The following is a 16,387-nucleotide window of genomic DNA, read 5'->3' as shown; positions in this document are numbered from 1 at the left end:
AATCTAGGAAGCAATAGCTTTTTAAACAGCTTAAATATGAGGAATTGGATTAGATCAGAGAAATCATAATAAATAAAAGAGCTATCGATGTAACGTAAATAAAGTGTAGAATAGTAGTGGATAGATAACGGTAAAATATTTGAAAAGTAATGAAAACGTCTTTGAGGGCGCTCCTATTCCTATTTCTATAACGGTGCATCAGTTTTCAAAGTTGTATATATGCAAATGCCAATGCAAATCCGTAATCCCATTTGAAGGTTGATGAAAAACGTGATCAAAGCTGTGAAGAAACTGAGGTTGTGGTCCAAAAAGAAAAGAAAGAAGAAGAGGCATGAGCATGAACCACACTACTGTTGCTGCTCTTGTTCCTCATCCAACACCCAGCCATCAGCTCCACCCTTACCTTCTTCGTGGATTCATATTGAAGAACACAGCTATGGAACATTCTTGCCGCAGACGGAAGTGGCCCAACCGCACGATCCCAGCACTGTCAGCTGCACCCGAAACTCATCAACATATCACCACTATATGACAGAACCTGTTTATGGGATTCCAGTTCCAGCAATTCATACAGCCACAATACGTGAAAGAGAAAGGTCAAGTGGTCAATTTGGACGTGTTTGTAGATTTGGTTCTTATGTGTTTCGCTGCTTATTTCCATGTTTTCAAATCTGAGTAGTTTGATTTCAATCAATAACCCAACATGGTAGCTTCTTTTAAGTGCTTGGAGATAAAATAGAACTTTAATAGTGTCGAAGGTTGTTTCATCCTTCAGCTCATATCCCTCCATCGTTTACATGGATTAAATCTTTCAATAAAACCTTCTTGTAGTGTTTGTCTCATTTCCTTGTGTTGAGCATGCATTGAAGTGAATTTACATTAATCATATGCTGCTGTACGCTTTTCGTAAAAATAAAATTGGACACTGGAGTTATGGCTTTCGAGGGATTTTAATATTAGTAGATATATCATCAATAGAAAAAGCGGAAGGTTTAGGAAAAAAAAAAAAGAATAAATATGGGAAGAAATGTAAAAATAAAATACACTAAACTTTCATGGGGACAAAAATTCTAAGTATGATTAGTTCCACCAATTGATATCCACTCTCTGCTGCTCTCCACACTGATGGGAATCAAATTCTTCTGTGTATTTATCACTTATTATTGATCACTTCCTTTTGTGATGATCTCGTTTGTAACTGTCCTTCCGGGACCCGTCTCTATCAACTTTGCCGTTTTGATCTCTTCCTTTTACAGACACCTGAACACCCGATCTTCTGTGACTATATGTTTTCCTAAAGTGATCATGTAGTGTTTCCATCTCCACTCTACCAAACAAATCTTTGTTGGATTCAGAAGCGTCACCACTCTGATGTCCTGAGCTTTCCCTAATACGGTGCTTTCTCACATCTCTGTCCCCATCCAAACCAGCAGCCTCATTAATCCAGACCCTGATGTCTTTGTCGCACTTTCTTGGGTTTCTTCCATGCTGCTTTTCATTGTCCCTAGTATCACAATCCATATCAGAATCCTCTTCGTGGCTTCTGCTATTTTCATCCCTGTTCTTATTAAATGAGCCATTCCTAGTGTATTCATGGCGTCTTTCCCTAATTTCCTCCTTTTCTAACCATTCTCTGTCAGAATCAGTATCAGGAGTTCTGCCTCTGGATTTTCTTTTATGAGTGTTTTTTAAGCTAGCATTCCGATCCTCATACGGAGTTCTTTGCTTTCTTTCATCTTCATGTTTTCTTCTACCAGAATGACCACAACTTATCTGATCCGTCTCTCTGGATCTTGACCTTCTACAGTGGTACCTTCAAAGCATTATGATAGAGAACAAGTATAAATTCACACGGAAAAATTATTCCAAGTAATATTTTCTTCACACCAATTTTTTTAGCCACAACTTTAGTTGTTTCCCTTGATGCAGCAAGGGAGAAAGCAAAACTCTACAATGGAGTCCTAAAAAACTTTTCTTATAGTTGATAGGAAGTTTTACGTTGCTATTCCACAAGTTACATAGCTTAAGTATCTAGGGTTCATCATACAAGGCATGAAGAAAGTAAAACTCTACAATCTCTTTAAAAACTTTTCCTCTGTTTGATAGGAAGTTTTAGATAGTTCCTCCACAAGTTACATAGATTAAGTATATAAGGTTCATCACAAAAGGCATAGAGAAATAGGTGATGTAAACCATAGGATTCATGCAGAAAGAAAGAAATGGAAGAGTGACTCAAGTGTTATCCACGTTAAAATGTACCCACTTATAAGACATGTAATGTTGTGTAGAACTGAATGCTAATCCAAGAAAGGCTGACAAAACTAAACTTAATGTACACGACATGAGAATGCTACATTCGATTAACTAGACAAGATAGTATTAGAAAAGGACGGATTAAAGAAAAAGTTGCCTACTGTACAGAAGCTGGTAAATTCTTATTATTGATGGTTTGGGAAAACCTAACAAAGAGAGTAAATCAAATGGAGGATAGATAGAAGCAGATCCTGAAAAACCATAGGTGAAACAAATAAGGATTTTGAAGCTAATGGTTTGTCAATAAGCATGATACACAACAGAATATTATGGCACGATTAATCCATCTAGTCAACCCTGCCTAGTGAGAAAGGCTTGATTATTATTTTTTGTTTGTTCTGAAACAATAAAGAAATTCAGATTCTCTCTAGAAGATTCTTGACCCTGATCCTTTGAATGAATTATTAAAAAATATATTAAACAGAAGTTGCATCACGCCTGCTCTAAAAGCCTTGCCCTTACGTGAACCTTAACACCAATCGCAAACAATCATCCCCCATCATATCATCCTAAATTTACAACCATCTACATTGGTTACGATGTGTCCAGCAACCAATTTAATCCATCATATGTAATGTAATCAGCAATATTAAAATGAAAGCACACCTGTCAGAATCTGTTTTTGACAAACTAAAATTTCCCTGCTCCCTTGAAGTCTCATAATCATCAGAATAACCAAATAAAGCAATCATCTTTTCTACCCAAAATTTTGGGGGAGGTTTGTCAGAATCAGCCCATTCATAGTCTCCACCAGGATTACGAAAACAGTGAATAAAATTGCATGCTGTTCCGCGAGAACAAGTCTGTTATGATGCAAGAAAGGAACACCACTGTGAGCATGCTTCATAATATAAAACATTTCCTAACATCTTTTTTGAAGTCAAAAGCTTCTGTTGTTAACCAAGAGATTTTATATTTCATATGATTTGCACAATGAAACCCAGAAGGACCTGGTCGGATCCAAGAAAGAAAAATCATGAGATGGTAGACATTTCACCTTGAAACCCGATTTCATATACTCGCCACATATGGCAACCTTCCATCTTGTCAAGTTAACAAATTGACAAGTTACCTGCCATAAAGCATAGCCTGATGAGATAAACATATGAATTGAGAAATTCGTCTGAACATCCAATGTATCAAACATTTAAACTTTTTATACAGAACTAAACTTCCACAGCCTCATTCTCACCAAAATGTGCTCCACCTTGAACCAGTTTTGTATCAAACATTTTCAGATTTTTCTCCAATATAGCACAAGTTACATGATGGATCAATTATCGAAAATTACTCAAAGGCAAGTGAATTACTTGAAGCTTTAATGATATTTCATATAATCATACTTGTAGCATTAACAATTTCATTTGACAAAAACAATATTGAAATGTGATACCCGTTTTCCGGTAAAATCGTGACGATTTATTAAGTTTGCTGCGAGCAGCGCAGAATCCAAAGCTTTGTATTGTACATACACATTTCCTCGCAAGTGAAATGAACCATTTTTACACACCTGACAAGGATAAACAGACAACAATATTAGTACCATGAGATGAAAGAAATTGTATAAGTAGGAGGTGCTGGGAAATGAAGGAGACAATGACCCAATCTTCAAAAATGTTTTAACAAGTGCTTTGATTTTGGTTTTCAAAATATTGTTTATCTATTGCTTCACATACAGGAAAAACAATATTCCTTTTAAATCAGTTAACAATTCCGTGCGGTTGATCCTGAAATGGCTGCAGTGTGATGTTGGATAGCAGAATGGTTGTAATAGTTAAGTTTTAGATCAGGCTAAATAATTAAGATTACATACTATGCATGCCCAAAATTATTCAAAACTAAAGCATTCATTAATAGTGAGAAAAAAATAATTGCAGAGAAAAAATGGAAAGGCAAGAGAAAAAGATGATTAGAAGGGAGTGCAAATTATTATCAAACTAAGGCCTACAAATCGGATAAAGAAAAGAAAAAGGTGAAATGCAGGTGGAACTGGTTAATAGGTTAAGAATATTTTTTTTTTGGTATAAACCGGTGCAACTGACATGTGGGTCAGGATCAGGTTACTCAAATATGTTGTGTACACAAAGGGTGTTTTCTATTTCTTATTATGTCAACAGTATAACAATATATTTGTAGGCTGAAATCTGTTCTACAAGTGTTAAAAGTGGTCTTCACATGTTTGTCGAACACACATTTTTTACAAAAACCTTTTCTCGAACTCCATACTCAGTAGTCCGTTCACCGTGTCCTTCTTTGCTAGATTGATCAATCCACCGATTGCAGATAACCAAATCTAATTTTTCTTCATTCCAACACAGGCAATCAACCGTCCCAACTTTAAACTTTTACATGATTACTGAAGGGGAGTGTTAGAATAAGTATTAAATTTGGGTAGAAAGTAGTTGTGTTGGGAACTACTACTTGTTGTACCTATGAGTTGTACCTTATTTTGATCTTCCATCTTCTCATTGTATCAATTTTCTATCCTTATAAATATAAGATCATAAGAGGGGTATGTTATGCCCCCTAAAATATATTTTCTCTCTTATTAGTCTTAAGTTGGTATCAGTGTGCGTTGGTCCCGCTTTGCTGGTCTCCATCTTCTCCAATGCCTTTTCCATTGCTCTTTTCCGCTTGGTGCCATCCTTCGCTGTCGTCCATTGTCACAATTTTCTCCGACGAATATTTGGGTTTCTTTATTTCATTTAATTACAATGTAAGGTGACCTACCAAATCATGCTTTTAGTTTTCTAGTCATTGTCATTGTATGGAAGCTTCTAAACATGAAACTTATAAGATGTTAAAATATACCATCTAACTATTAAAGTTTTATCATAAGAGGGTAGTTGTCATAAGATTTGGTGCAAAACGAGCACATGTGGACTACATCCAAAATAGTATAAACATCTAGATTCATGTCCTTCTCCAATCAGTTGTCTCGTACCATACCACGCTCCTGGATGACAAAAGAATTGGCATCAAAGATTATTGAGTAATTTAAAGACTTGGTTAATTCACTTAATGATATTAGATTAAAAGGACAAGCAGGAACAAAAAGGACAAATTATAGATTTAAGGAAGGATAAAGGAAAACTTGACCAACTCCCTTTGAGGAAACATTAGAACAACTGGATAAGGTTATGAATTAAGAGTTTTTTGCAAAAGAAAGGGACAAGAACAATTATATATTATCATAAATGTGATCAGAAGCATCTCAGTCAATTATCTATGGATTTTGAATCACCATGGATTGTGAGATGCAAGTTGTTGATGAGCTGAGATTTGTAGATGATTGTGCCAAATTATTAGACTTCAACCTCAAGTACTCTTAGTGTTAGGCATCATTATAGTGTGTCAAGGGTTACCCTATTTATCATGATTATATTGTGTCTAGGATTAACCTATTTATCATGATTATATTGTGTCTAGGGTTACGTTATTTATTATGTACTTTTGTATCAATTTATTCTTATAAATAGAAGATCATGAGAGGGATCAATCAAGCCCTCTAGAATTATTTTATAGTTTAATTCTCAAGTTGGTATAAAAGCGGGTTGATCCCCTTCTGGTTTCTGTCTCGTAATATCTGTCCGGCGCCACAGTCTGTCGCCGCCCGTCACCGTCCGCCATTGCCCGCAGTCGGCCACCGTCCGCCGTCGCCGGCCACCGTCATCCATCGCTATCATAGTTCCGTTCGTTTAAACCCTTAAGGTTTTCTTGTTCCTCGCTGGTATTATTCGTCTTCTTCAGAAATGGCGTTTGGCAGTACTCTTTCCTTCTCCGGAAGTCCATCAATTACCTCCGATAAGTTAAATGGAAAAAATTATCTATCATGGTCTGCTGCCGTTGAAATGTGGTTCCTTGGCCAAGGGCATTATGACCACCTTGAGCGAGATGGAAGCCATGTGCCTACTGACAAAGTTGATTAGTGGAAACAAGCAGATTTCCAGTTGTGTGCCCTGTTATGGCAATCAATGGAACCCAAACTTCTTGTATCTTTGAGGGCTTTCAAAACTTGTCACTCCTTTTGGAAGAAAGCCCAAAGCATTTATGCCAACGATATTCAACGTCTCTATGACACTACGAAAGAGCTTGCATCTCTTAAAATGGCAGACCATAATATGGTGTCCTTCATGGCTGAAGCCCAATCTGCTGTCGAAGAACTCAGGATGTTTTTGGAAACGGACCCATTAGAGGATATCAAAAAGAAACTAGACAAATTTTACATGGTGTTGATCCTTCGTGCCCTACATCCCGATTTTGATCATCTCAGAGATCAACTTCTAACTAGTCATGAGGTCCCCTCCATGGAAACATTGACCACTCGCCTTCTGCGTGTCCCGGTACCTCAAACTCAAGAAGCGCATGAACTAGTGGAACCATCTGTCATGGTTGCCACACGAGGAAGAGGAGGACGTGGCACTAGAGGAGGAGGACGAGGAGGTCAGGGACGTCCTCAATGCACATACTGCAAAAGAATGGGTCACACTCAAGAGAATTGCTACTCCTTATATGGTTTCCCTTCCAAAACCGCCAATATTTCGAAGACTGAAACTTCCATTTCGAAGACTGAAACTTCCACTTCTATGTTTTCTGAGGATGAATATCAAGAGTATTTAAGGTTAAAGTCTAACAGCTTGGCATAACCATCTTAATCTCCCAGTACATCAATAGCCTTTCAAGAAAAACCTCATTTCATAACCCTTGCAAATGGATCTAAAACTTCCTCCAAAGGAGTCGGTCATGTTTCTTTGTCTACCTCCCTCAATCTCAACTACGTCCTTTTTGTCCCTAATTGTCCTTTTAATTTAATTTTCCTAAGCCAGTTGACCAAAATGTTAAATTGTTCAATAACCTTTGATCATAAATCTTTTGTTATACAGGAGCGTGGTTCGGGGAGACAGATTGGAGAAGGATATGAAGCTGGCGAATTATACCATTTTGGATCTCGTCTAAGGGTGTCTTGTGTTGCCGCTCCTAATCCTAAAGTGCTACATGATCGACTTGACCATCCTTATTTGTCCAAATTAAAAAAGATGTGTCCTGAACTTAGTGGTCTCCAAACCTTAGAATGTGAGTCATGTCAATTAGGAAAACATGTTAGATCTTCCTTTCCTAAAAGGTCTCAATCAATATGTAATTCTAGTTTTTCCATCATTCATTCTGATATATAGGGACCTAGTCGTATCTCCTCCTTTGGTTTTAGATATTTTGTTACCTTTATTGATGAATATTCAAGATATACTTAGGTTTATCTTATGAAAAATCGTTCCGAATTGTTAGCTATCTTTACATCCTTTTTGAATGAAATCAAGAATCAATTTGGTCAAGTAATCAAAATATTAAGGAGTAGTAATGCAAAAGAGTATTTTTCATCCTCCTCTTCTGCCATCTTGAGTTCCCATGGTATCTTACATCAGTCTACTTGTCCTCATACACCGCAACAAAATGGTATAGCAGAACGAAAAAATAGACACTTGGTTGAAACTGCTCGTACCCTTTTGCTTGGTGCCCATATTCCTGTCCATCATTGGGGGATGCCATCTTAACTGCATGTTATCTTATTAATAGGATGCCCTCCTCCTCTCTTGATAATAAAGTCCCTTTCTCCATTTTGTTTCCTAATGATCCTCTCTTTCATACATCTCCCCGAGTGTTTGGCTGTGTATGTTTTGTTCATGACATGTTTCAAGGCTTAGACAAACTCTCCGCTCGCGCTCTCAAATGTGTCTTTTTAGGCTATTCTCGACTTCAAAAAGGATATTGGTGTTACTCTCCTGAAACCAAGAAGTATTACATGTCTGCCAATGTCACATTCTTTGAACAGACTCCTTACTTCTCTCCATCTGTTCAGGATGTTTCTATCCTTCAGCAGGTCCTTCCTATTTCAATGGCTGAGTCAAATAGCTCCACTGTCTCTGTCAATCAAAGTCTTGATCACAATCCTCCTACACCCGTTTCTCCACATACTGAGATCATCCCACACAGGGCCCCAATGGATAGTCCACCTCCCCAAGACAATGGTGAATCTCCTACTTCAGATTCTTCTCCCTCGTCACCTCCTCCCATGCCTCCTGGTGAAAATGATTCAGCATGGTCTATTGCCCTCAGAAAAGGTACTTGTTCCACTCGAAACCCTCATCCCATTTATAATTTTCTAAGCTATCATCGATTGTCGCCCTCCTATTTTTTTTCTTTTATCCTTAGTGTCCTCTGTTGTTATACCCAAGAATGTGAAAGAAGCACTTGATCATCCTGGATGACGACAAGCTATGATTGCAAAAATGCAGGCTCTTGACCACAGTAATACTTGGGAGCTGGTGCCCCTTCCCCAGGCAAAAAGGCGGTTGGTTGTCGATGGGTGTATGCAGTTAAAGTTGGCCCTGATGGTGAAATTGATCGGCTCAAAGCTCGGCTTGTTGCAAAAGGTTACACTCAGGTTTATGGTCTTGATTATTGTGACACTTTCTCTCCTGTAGCCAAGATGACTACTATTCGCCTCTTCTTTGCCATGGCAGCCATTCGTCACTGGCCACTTCATCAATTGGATATCAAGAATGCCTTCTTACATAGTGATCTTGAGGAAGAAGTTTATATGGAGCAACCTCCTGAGTTTGTTGCTCAAGAGGAGTCTGGTATGGTATGCAAATTGCATCGATCTTTATATGGCCTCAAGCAATCCCCAAGTGCTTGGTTTGGAAAGTTTAGCTCCATTGTTCAAAAATTTGGGCTAAAACACAGTGAAGCAGACCATTCAGTTTTTTACTGTCATTCTTCTCTCGGGAAATGTGTTTACTTAATAGTATATGTTGATGATATTGTCATTACAGGAAATGATGCTGTTGGAATATCTCAACTAAAAGAGTACTTGTGTAGACATTTTCAAACCAAGGATCTTGGAAGTCTCAAATACTTCTTAGGCATTGAAGTAGCGCAATCAAAAGATGGAGTTGTAATCTACCAAAGGAAGTATGCTCTTGATATATTACAAGAAACAGGCATGATTGATTGTAGACCGGTAGACAGTCCCATGGACCCAAACCAGAAATTAAAGACAGAAGAAGGTGAATTATTCTCCGATCCAGAGAGGTATAGGAGGCTGGTTGGAAAACTGATTTATCTCACTATTACAAGGCTAGATCTATCCTTTGCAGTTTGAGTGGTTAGTCAGTCCATGCAGGTTTCATGTGTTGACCATTGGAATGCTCTCATTCGCATTCTAAGGTATGTAAAGAAGGCTCCTGGGCAAGGATTATTATATGAAGATAAAGGAAGCATTCAGGTCTCTGGGTATTGTGATGCAGATTGGGCAGGTTCACCTATTGATAGACGGTCTACTACAGAATATTGTGTTTTTCTGGGAGGAAACATTATTTCATGGAAAAGTAAGAAACAAAATGTAATAGCTCGATCAACTGCTGAAGTCGAGTATAGGGCAATGGCGTCACTAATATGTGAACTTATATGGGTGAAACAATTCCTTCAAGAGGTTAAATTCTGTGACATCCATACTATGAAGATGTATTGCGACAATCAAGCTGCTCTCCACATATGCATTGAGTTTATTGGGTCAAACGATCAACTCGCAGATGTATTGACCAAGTCATTAAGGGGTCCTCGGATTGAGTTTATTTGTTCCAAGCTTGGTATATACAATTTCTATGCTCCAGCTTGAGGGGGAGTGTTAGGATATTTATCCTATTTTATCATCATTATAGTGTGTCAAGGGTTATCCTATTTATCATGATTATAGTGTCTAGGATTACCCTACTTATCATGATTATATTGTGTCTAGGGTTACCCTATTTATTATGTACTTTTGTATCAATTTATTCTTATAAATAGAAGATCATGAGAGGGATCAATCAAGCCCTCTAGAATTATTTTACAGTTTAATTCTCAAGTCTTAGTATTCTTCATCAGAGAATTTAGGGTCAACACTTCAGCTTTTGAGACATTGGCTATCTTGTTCGGAAAGTCGTGCAAGGAGAAGTAATTTTCTTGAATGTGACATTCTCTTATAAGGACATCCTGCGGATGACCATGTCTTCCTCTATCATTGTGTCCTCCTCTTCCACATGCAAAAACCATAATAGAAGGTTCCACATGTTCATGAACATCTTTTCTTTGAAGTGTTGGAATCCGAAGGAGTTGTGTGGTCAAACTTTCATTGGAAAGAACTTCATGACTTGTTAAAAGTTTATCTCTAATATGATCAAAGTCAAGATGTACAGCAAAAAGGATCATCACCATGTATTTTCTAGTTTCTTCTTATTCTCATCCAATGACTCAACCTCCAAAAACATATTTAATTCTTCAACTGCAAATTGAGCTTCACTCATGAAAGACACCTAATCATTGGATATGGTTTGCATAAATATTTTGAGCCTTTTTTCCAAAAAGAGTTGCAAGTTTTAAAAGATCTAAGAGTACCCAATAATTAAGGTTCTGCAGACTATCACAGTAACACACAACTGAATTCAATTCACTTTCACGGTTCAACTTGCTCAAAAGGCACATTACTTCCATCTGGTTCAAGGTAGTCATGGTGACCTTGGCCAACGAACCACATTTCAACAAAGGCAAACCACAACACATACTTTTTCCCATTTAGTTTCCCAGGGGTAATGGAAGGAATTCCAGAGGAAATAGTAGTTCCAGTAGACATTTCAGTCAAAGTTGGAGGAAACTAACAGGGACATAGAATTAGCCACTAAGCAAACCCGTTAACCACATCAGAAAAAAAAAAGACGACCAAGGACTAAAACGACACTGGGGAGGTCCGTTATGCCCGAACTAGGAGTCTCGACGTTGCTCTGGTGAGAGGAAGGCGGCACTTGTACCTCACATGCCCAATAGTAGCGAGGAGAAAGTGCATGTGTGGAGGCGCATGGAGTAGAGATAGGCTCAGGGACTGATGAGGTTGTTCATTGCTTAGGGAGACACTCTAGTTCCAATGGCTCCTGAAGAAAATTGTGGCAATAGACATAGAAGAAGACTCAGACCAAGAGCGAGATTTACTAGCTCTAATACCAACTTAAGATTAATAAGAGAGAAAATATATTCTAGAGGGCTTCAAAGACCCCACTTATGATCTCATACTTATAATGATAAAAAACTGATACAATGAGAAGATGAAAGATCAAAAGGCTGAACTAGAAACCTAGGTACAACTCATAGGTACAATAGATAGTAATTCCCAACACAACTACTTTCTACCCAAATTTAATACTCATTCTAACAAAGACAAGAAAAATACTGTGTCCTTGGGTTATTTTGGTTTGGGTTTTCTTGGCCAAAAAATGGCTGATGGCTAACCCTTGTAGTTATAGTGGGAACATGAATGGGCAGAAAATACAGAACAGGGCCACACTGACAAAGGTCGGGCATAGCTGCAAAATGTTGCTAGATAAAGATGGGTGTTGGTGAGAATGAATGTGCTCAAGTCAGTGGGAAAATTAGGCTTTCATTTAAAGTTAAAATCTCCAATTCAATGAAAGAGAGGTGAATACCATCACCCCTGAAAAGCCATAGGTGACATTTACAAGGCTCACTTAAGGTTCTTGCAATGCCTTAGCACCACTCATAACATGCCCCAATTTCACCATTTATCACAACCACTATTTAAAATTGTGATGATATTTAAGTTTCATAGTGACCAAGAGCGTATCTGCAACACTATTCCACTATATCATTCTATTGATAACTATGTTTTCAAAAAACACAGAATTTTTTTTCAAAATGTTGGATATAAACACACACACATATGAGGAGGGGTCAAAAACAATGACAAAACAAGACAAATAGATATAAAAATGGCTCCATTTTATTTATTTTGATGTCTCTGTGTAACTAGATATAAATCATACTTGATTAGCGTTCGTGATATTACAGAGAACCCATAAAATTTTATTCCAAGATATTGAAAATTGCATTAACATGTTAGTATGAACTAAATGCCAAACTGAAATGAGAAATATATTTTCAAAATTTCAGAAGTTAAACTTATACACACACAGCAGTAAAAAAGAACCTTGAAGTTCACAATTTCCCCAAACTTCAAGAATTCTGTGTGGACATCCTCATAAAATTCTTCAAAGCAGCGATCAATCTCTTCATCTGTATACTGACAAAGGGGTTAAAGAGGTCAAAAAACATATTATGCATTGAAATGTGATATTACATAAGGTCCTTTATACAAGAAACAAAGGGGTGTCCTTTTCTGGCCCTAATTACAGAAAATATACAACTATTCTAAAATATATTGATTGATAACTTTCTTTTATATACTTAATTTATTGTGAATTCTATTGATGAGATATTAATTCATTTCTCATAAAGGTGGATGCATGCATTGGACTATTAACTATATAAGTCACAGTAGTTGGTGGGAAAAACTATCCTTTGAATTACGAGTATGTCAACATATATAATATAACTAATACTTACACTATTTACATCTATGGGTGTTTCGGAAATTATTTTAGTTTGTAGCATTGTTAATAAAATTAACTAACTTAACTATTTTCCTCGAATTCAAATCAGTTATTTGTTTCTCATATAAAGGAATAGAGGTAGTAGTAATAATACAAAATACACACGTCATTTAATACTTTTTTGTATGATACAACTATTAATTTAATAAACCTGACAATTGAATCACGGGATATTATCTCTATGATCATGCATACACAAACTATGGAACATTCATAAGTATGCAATATTATTATAGAAAAGCACTTACATTTTCAAAATATATTTGTGTTAACATGAAGTAGCCTCAACTACATCAATGTACAAGGAGTTATCAAACACTGTAAATATGACAAGACTTATTCTTGGAACTAACACATGTTTGGATGAACTCATTTGGGGCAAAAAATAGTTTAACTCAAGGGTTCTTAAGAGTATTTTGAGGGAAAAAAGGATCAATTATTTACTAAACGATCATTATTTACCAAACATATTGTGAGGGGAACAAATACACATAGCATATATGTGTGTGCCTAGAAGACAGAGTAAGTACTAAAAGTGCTAGTTTTTTCAGAACCTAAAATAGTCTTTATAAGTTATCAAAAGTTTTTGATAAAAGTAAAACCCTTCTAATTAATTTCTAGGAATTATAAAAAAGAATGTGAAGAGAAATAGTGACATAGATGTCAGTTTCAGCTTTCCCTAGAGTGCATAAGGAGTGAAAAATACTACAAATTTTGGTTCGTGGCGTATGGGATGTTGTATGATAATGGAAATCAAAAAGAAGAAAATACAAAATCCCGAAGAAAGTGCACCCTCAATTATACAGAATGTTGGCAGATAAACATAACACAAAATCATTTAATCGGAAAAATTCTCCATCCCTCCTGCAGGAAAAAGACAAAATAGAAAAATCACAGTAACAATTTATTTTAACAATCACTAACTGAGTCAATATTTTTAAGCTCTTGCTGCCGCAATCTCAAACACTTTGAAGGTCATGACAATTAGGCTGCAACATAGGTCCATAAGCCAAGACTTGGATAACCCCTGACAACTACGTCCGGTTAAGGAGCATGAACATGTAAATTATTAGAGTATGAGATATTGGAAGTTTATAGCAAAGATCTGAAAGAAAAACGTTTTAAATAATCAATCTAAACATTTTAAAATGTTATGCTGCCATAATATTAATTCAGACAGTATCAGAAACAAAAATTCTTCCCCTCATGCCAGAAACACAAATTACCACAGAAGTATGATGCGAAATACATTGTGAACAACAGACTTTGATGGCTAATAAAATCAAGTAAAAAGGGAAAGGTACAATAAAAGTCAAACGAATTCAGCGAGTAACAAGCAGGGTGGAATTAATAGTAAAAGCTTATTCTCAGGCTCAGCAAGTAGGATACAACAGCCAATATCTTTAACATTGAGCAAGCAAGGCCAAAATCATTAGCCTCCAAAATGAGTCTTGCAATGAATCTGTGATTATTATTAAGTCAAAGAATTGAATAGACTCCTTTAAAAAAATAGAAATATCAGATGAAGAAGTGCGTGGATTTTGGAATGATAAAAAATGAATTTAAGGATATAAAACGATGCAAATTGATGTATACAAGATGTAAGGGGGAGGGTGAAAATAGTATAGAATAGTTTGAATGGGATTTATGATGATGATGATGATGATGATGATGATTGCGGAAAAAAAATAGTACAAGGGAGTGGAATTTAGTTGCCGATTATCAAGAAATAAGAGCACTGACTGATGAAAGTAAGTGAAGAATGAAGAGGATACGATGAAGTGAATGAACAGACCTCGAGGCCCTCGTCTTGGTCCCGATCGCAAGCAAGGCCAGGACCGTTGTACATGTTTTCCATTAGAAGAGTGGAGGATTTATCAGGGATAAAATGGACTCTACTACAGCGCCTACCAAAGCGACATGCTCCCGTTTTTAGATGAAAAGGGCAATGAGCTTTATCCTGGAAAAGGCAGAAGCAGTGAGTGAGAGAGAGGGAGAGAGAGAGAGAGGGAGAGGATTACTCAAATGAAAGGCACCTGTTCCGTTCCGAAATTGGGTATTTGTTGAGCAACGTCCTGGAGGTTCTGAGTGCGCGATTCCGATTCCGATTCCGGGGGTAAGGGATTGGATGTAGGTCTAATGTCGTCATTCTGCTGCGAATAGTTATTGTGGGTGTCGGTGTCCGGAACCCTGACTCTGAGCTGTTTCTTATTGAAGATGATCTCGTTTCCTTGCCAAATAATCTCCGGAGGGCCTTCTTCCTGAACCACGTATTCAAATTCGTTGTCGTGGTCGATGCTCTGCTCTTGGTCTCGTTCTTGCTGCTGCTGCTGCTGTCGTTGTCGGGTGATTATCATATCCATGAAAGCCTTCTCCCTCTCCTGAAAGAGGATCGTGTCCCTCTGCATTCTCTCCGCCTCCTCCTGCTCCAGCAATTGCATCCGCCTCTGCTCCTCCGGATCGTTGAGGCGGTCCTCCTCCTCCCGTCGTTCACTCTCCGCCGCCTCCTTCCTCGTCTGCTTCCGCTTCATTTTCTTCATTGCCTTCCTCTTCTCCTTTCGACCCATACTCTTGCCGTCTTCCATTTCTCCCTTCACCCAACCTTTCTCTTCTCTTCTCTTCTATGTGTAATGTGTAAATTTTGTTGTTATTTTTTCTATATTTTTGGATTGTTCTTGGGCTCCTTCTTTATCATTCATTTTGTTTTTTCTTTGTTTTTTTTAAGTTGCTATAAAATACTGTAATTTAATAAAAAAAATGTTTATAATTTTTGCATTGTGTATTCTAAAAGTTAAAAATAATTTCTAAAAAAATAAAAAATGATAATTGATTTATTTGACGGTGCAGGAAGAAAAATATAGGAAAGTGCAGAAAGAAGCTGGTAATGGGTCTTCTCGTCTTTTCTTCTCACGGCCCATTAGCCCAGCCTGCACTTCTATGAATGTAAAATTTCTATTTTGTTTTTTAAGACGTAACAATGTTTTCAAATGAGTACGTCTCATGTCTTCTAAACTGCACTCGAATGATAAAAGTCAAAAATAAATAAATAGAAAAGGAAAAGAGAAAAATAAATAGACTCTCCATTTCAGTGTATTTAAACATTTGAGGTTTGTGGAAATAGCTTCAGAAAGATAATATGATGTTTGAAGTGAACTCCCGCAACATACAAATTTAATAAATTTAATGAAAAGATACTTAAAAATATAATAGTTCACATTATATTACAATATTTAAAAATGTCTTATTATAATTTTTTTGATAAAATATTTATTATTATCTATTTATATTTATAATTTTATAATTCAATAATATTTTATTATTTATCATTATCTGTATATGATTTCATAAGTCGGTGTATTTTTTCCTTAAGAATAACAAATTAAATTATATAAAAAAAGTTACAAAACTCTAAAACAAAATTCTAATATGCAAATAAAAAGAAAAAAAAAAGATTTAATTGATTGTTCAAATATTTCAAAGTGTCCCAGAGTTAAAATATCTAATATAAAATAGACAATATTAAAAATTATTATCAAATCATAATATAATTCTACATTTTCACTACATTTTTCTCAATA

General features: G+C 36.5%; 2 protein-coding genes across 3 annotated transcripts; one reads left to right on the top strand and one right to left on the bottom strand.

Annotated features, from left to right (window-relative positions):
* Positions 1-135: 135 nt before the first annotated feature.
* LOC124843438 (homeobox protein) lies at positions 136-842 on the top strand. Its single transcript, XM_047320183.2, has one exon. It carries the CDS (start codon positions 262-264, stop codon positions 673-675), a length of 414 nt encoding a protein of 137 aa, XP_047176139.1. The 5' UTR covers positions 136-261; the 3' UTR covers positions 676-842.
* An 89-nt stretch (positions 843-931) lies between these two features.
* On the bottom strand, positions 932-15,488 carry LOC124843440 (Zinc finger C-x8-C-x5-C-x3-H type family protein). Of its 2 annotated transcripts, none has more exons than XM_088115394.1 (7): positions 14,846-15,488; positions 14,605-14,769; positions 12,329-12,439; positions 3,707-3,823; positions 3,311-3,385; positions 2,920-3,116; positions 932-1,813 (listed from the first exon to the last, which is right to left on the bottom strand). In XM_088115394.1, exons 1-7 carry the CDS (start codon positions 15,392-15,394, stop codon positions 1,168-1,170), a joined length of 1,860 nt encoding a protein of 619 aa, XP_087971520.1. In that variant the 5' UTR covers positions 15,395-15,488; the 3' UTR covers positions 932-1,167. The 2 variants fall into 2 exon arrangements, with proteins under 2 accessions (XP_087971520.1, XP_087971521.1); XM_088115395.1 differs by having other exon boundaries at positions 12,347-12,439.
* Positions 15,489-16,387: the final 899 nt, after the last annotated feature.

The sequence above is a fragment of the Vigna umbellata genome, chromosome 5 (assembly GCF_029865625.1).
Source record: "Vigna umbellata cultivar VRB3 chromosome 5, Vumbellata_1.0, whole genome shotgun sequence".
NCBI classification, from domain to species: domain Eukaryota; kingdom Viridiplantae; phylum Streptophyta; class Magnoliopsida; order Fabales; family Fabaceae; genus Vigna; species Vigna umbellata.
The sequence above is the reverse complement of the archived record's forward strand: the minus strand, read 5'-3'. Positions and strand labels throughout refer to the sequence as shown.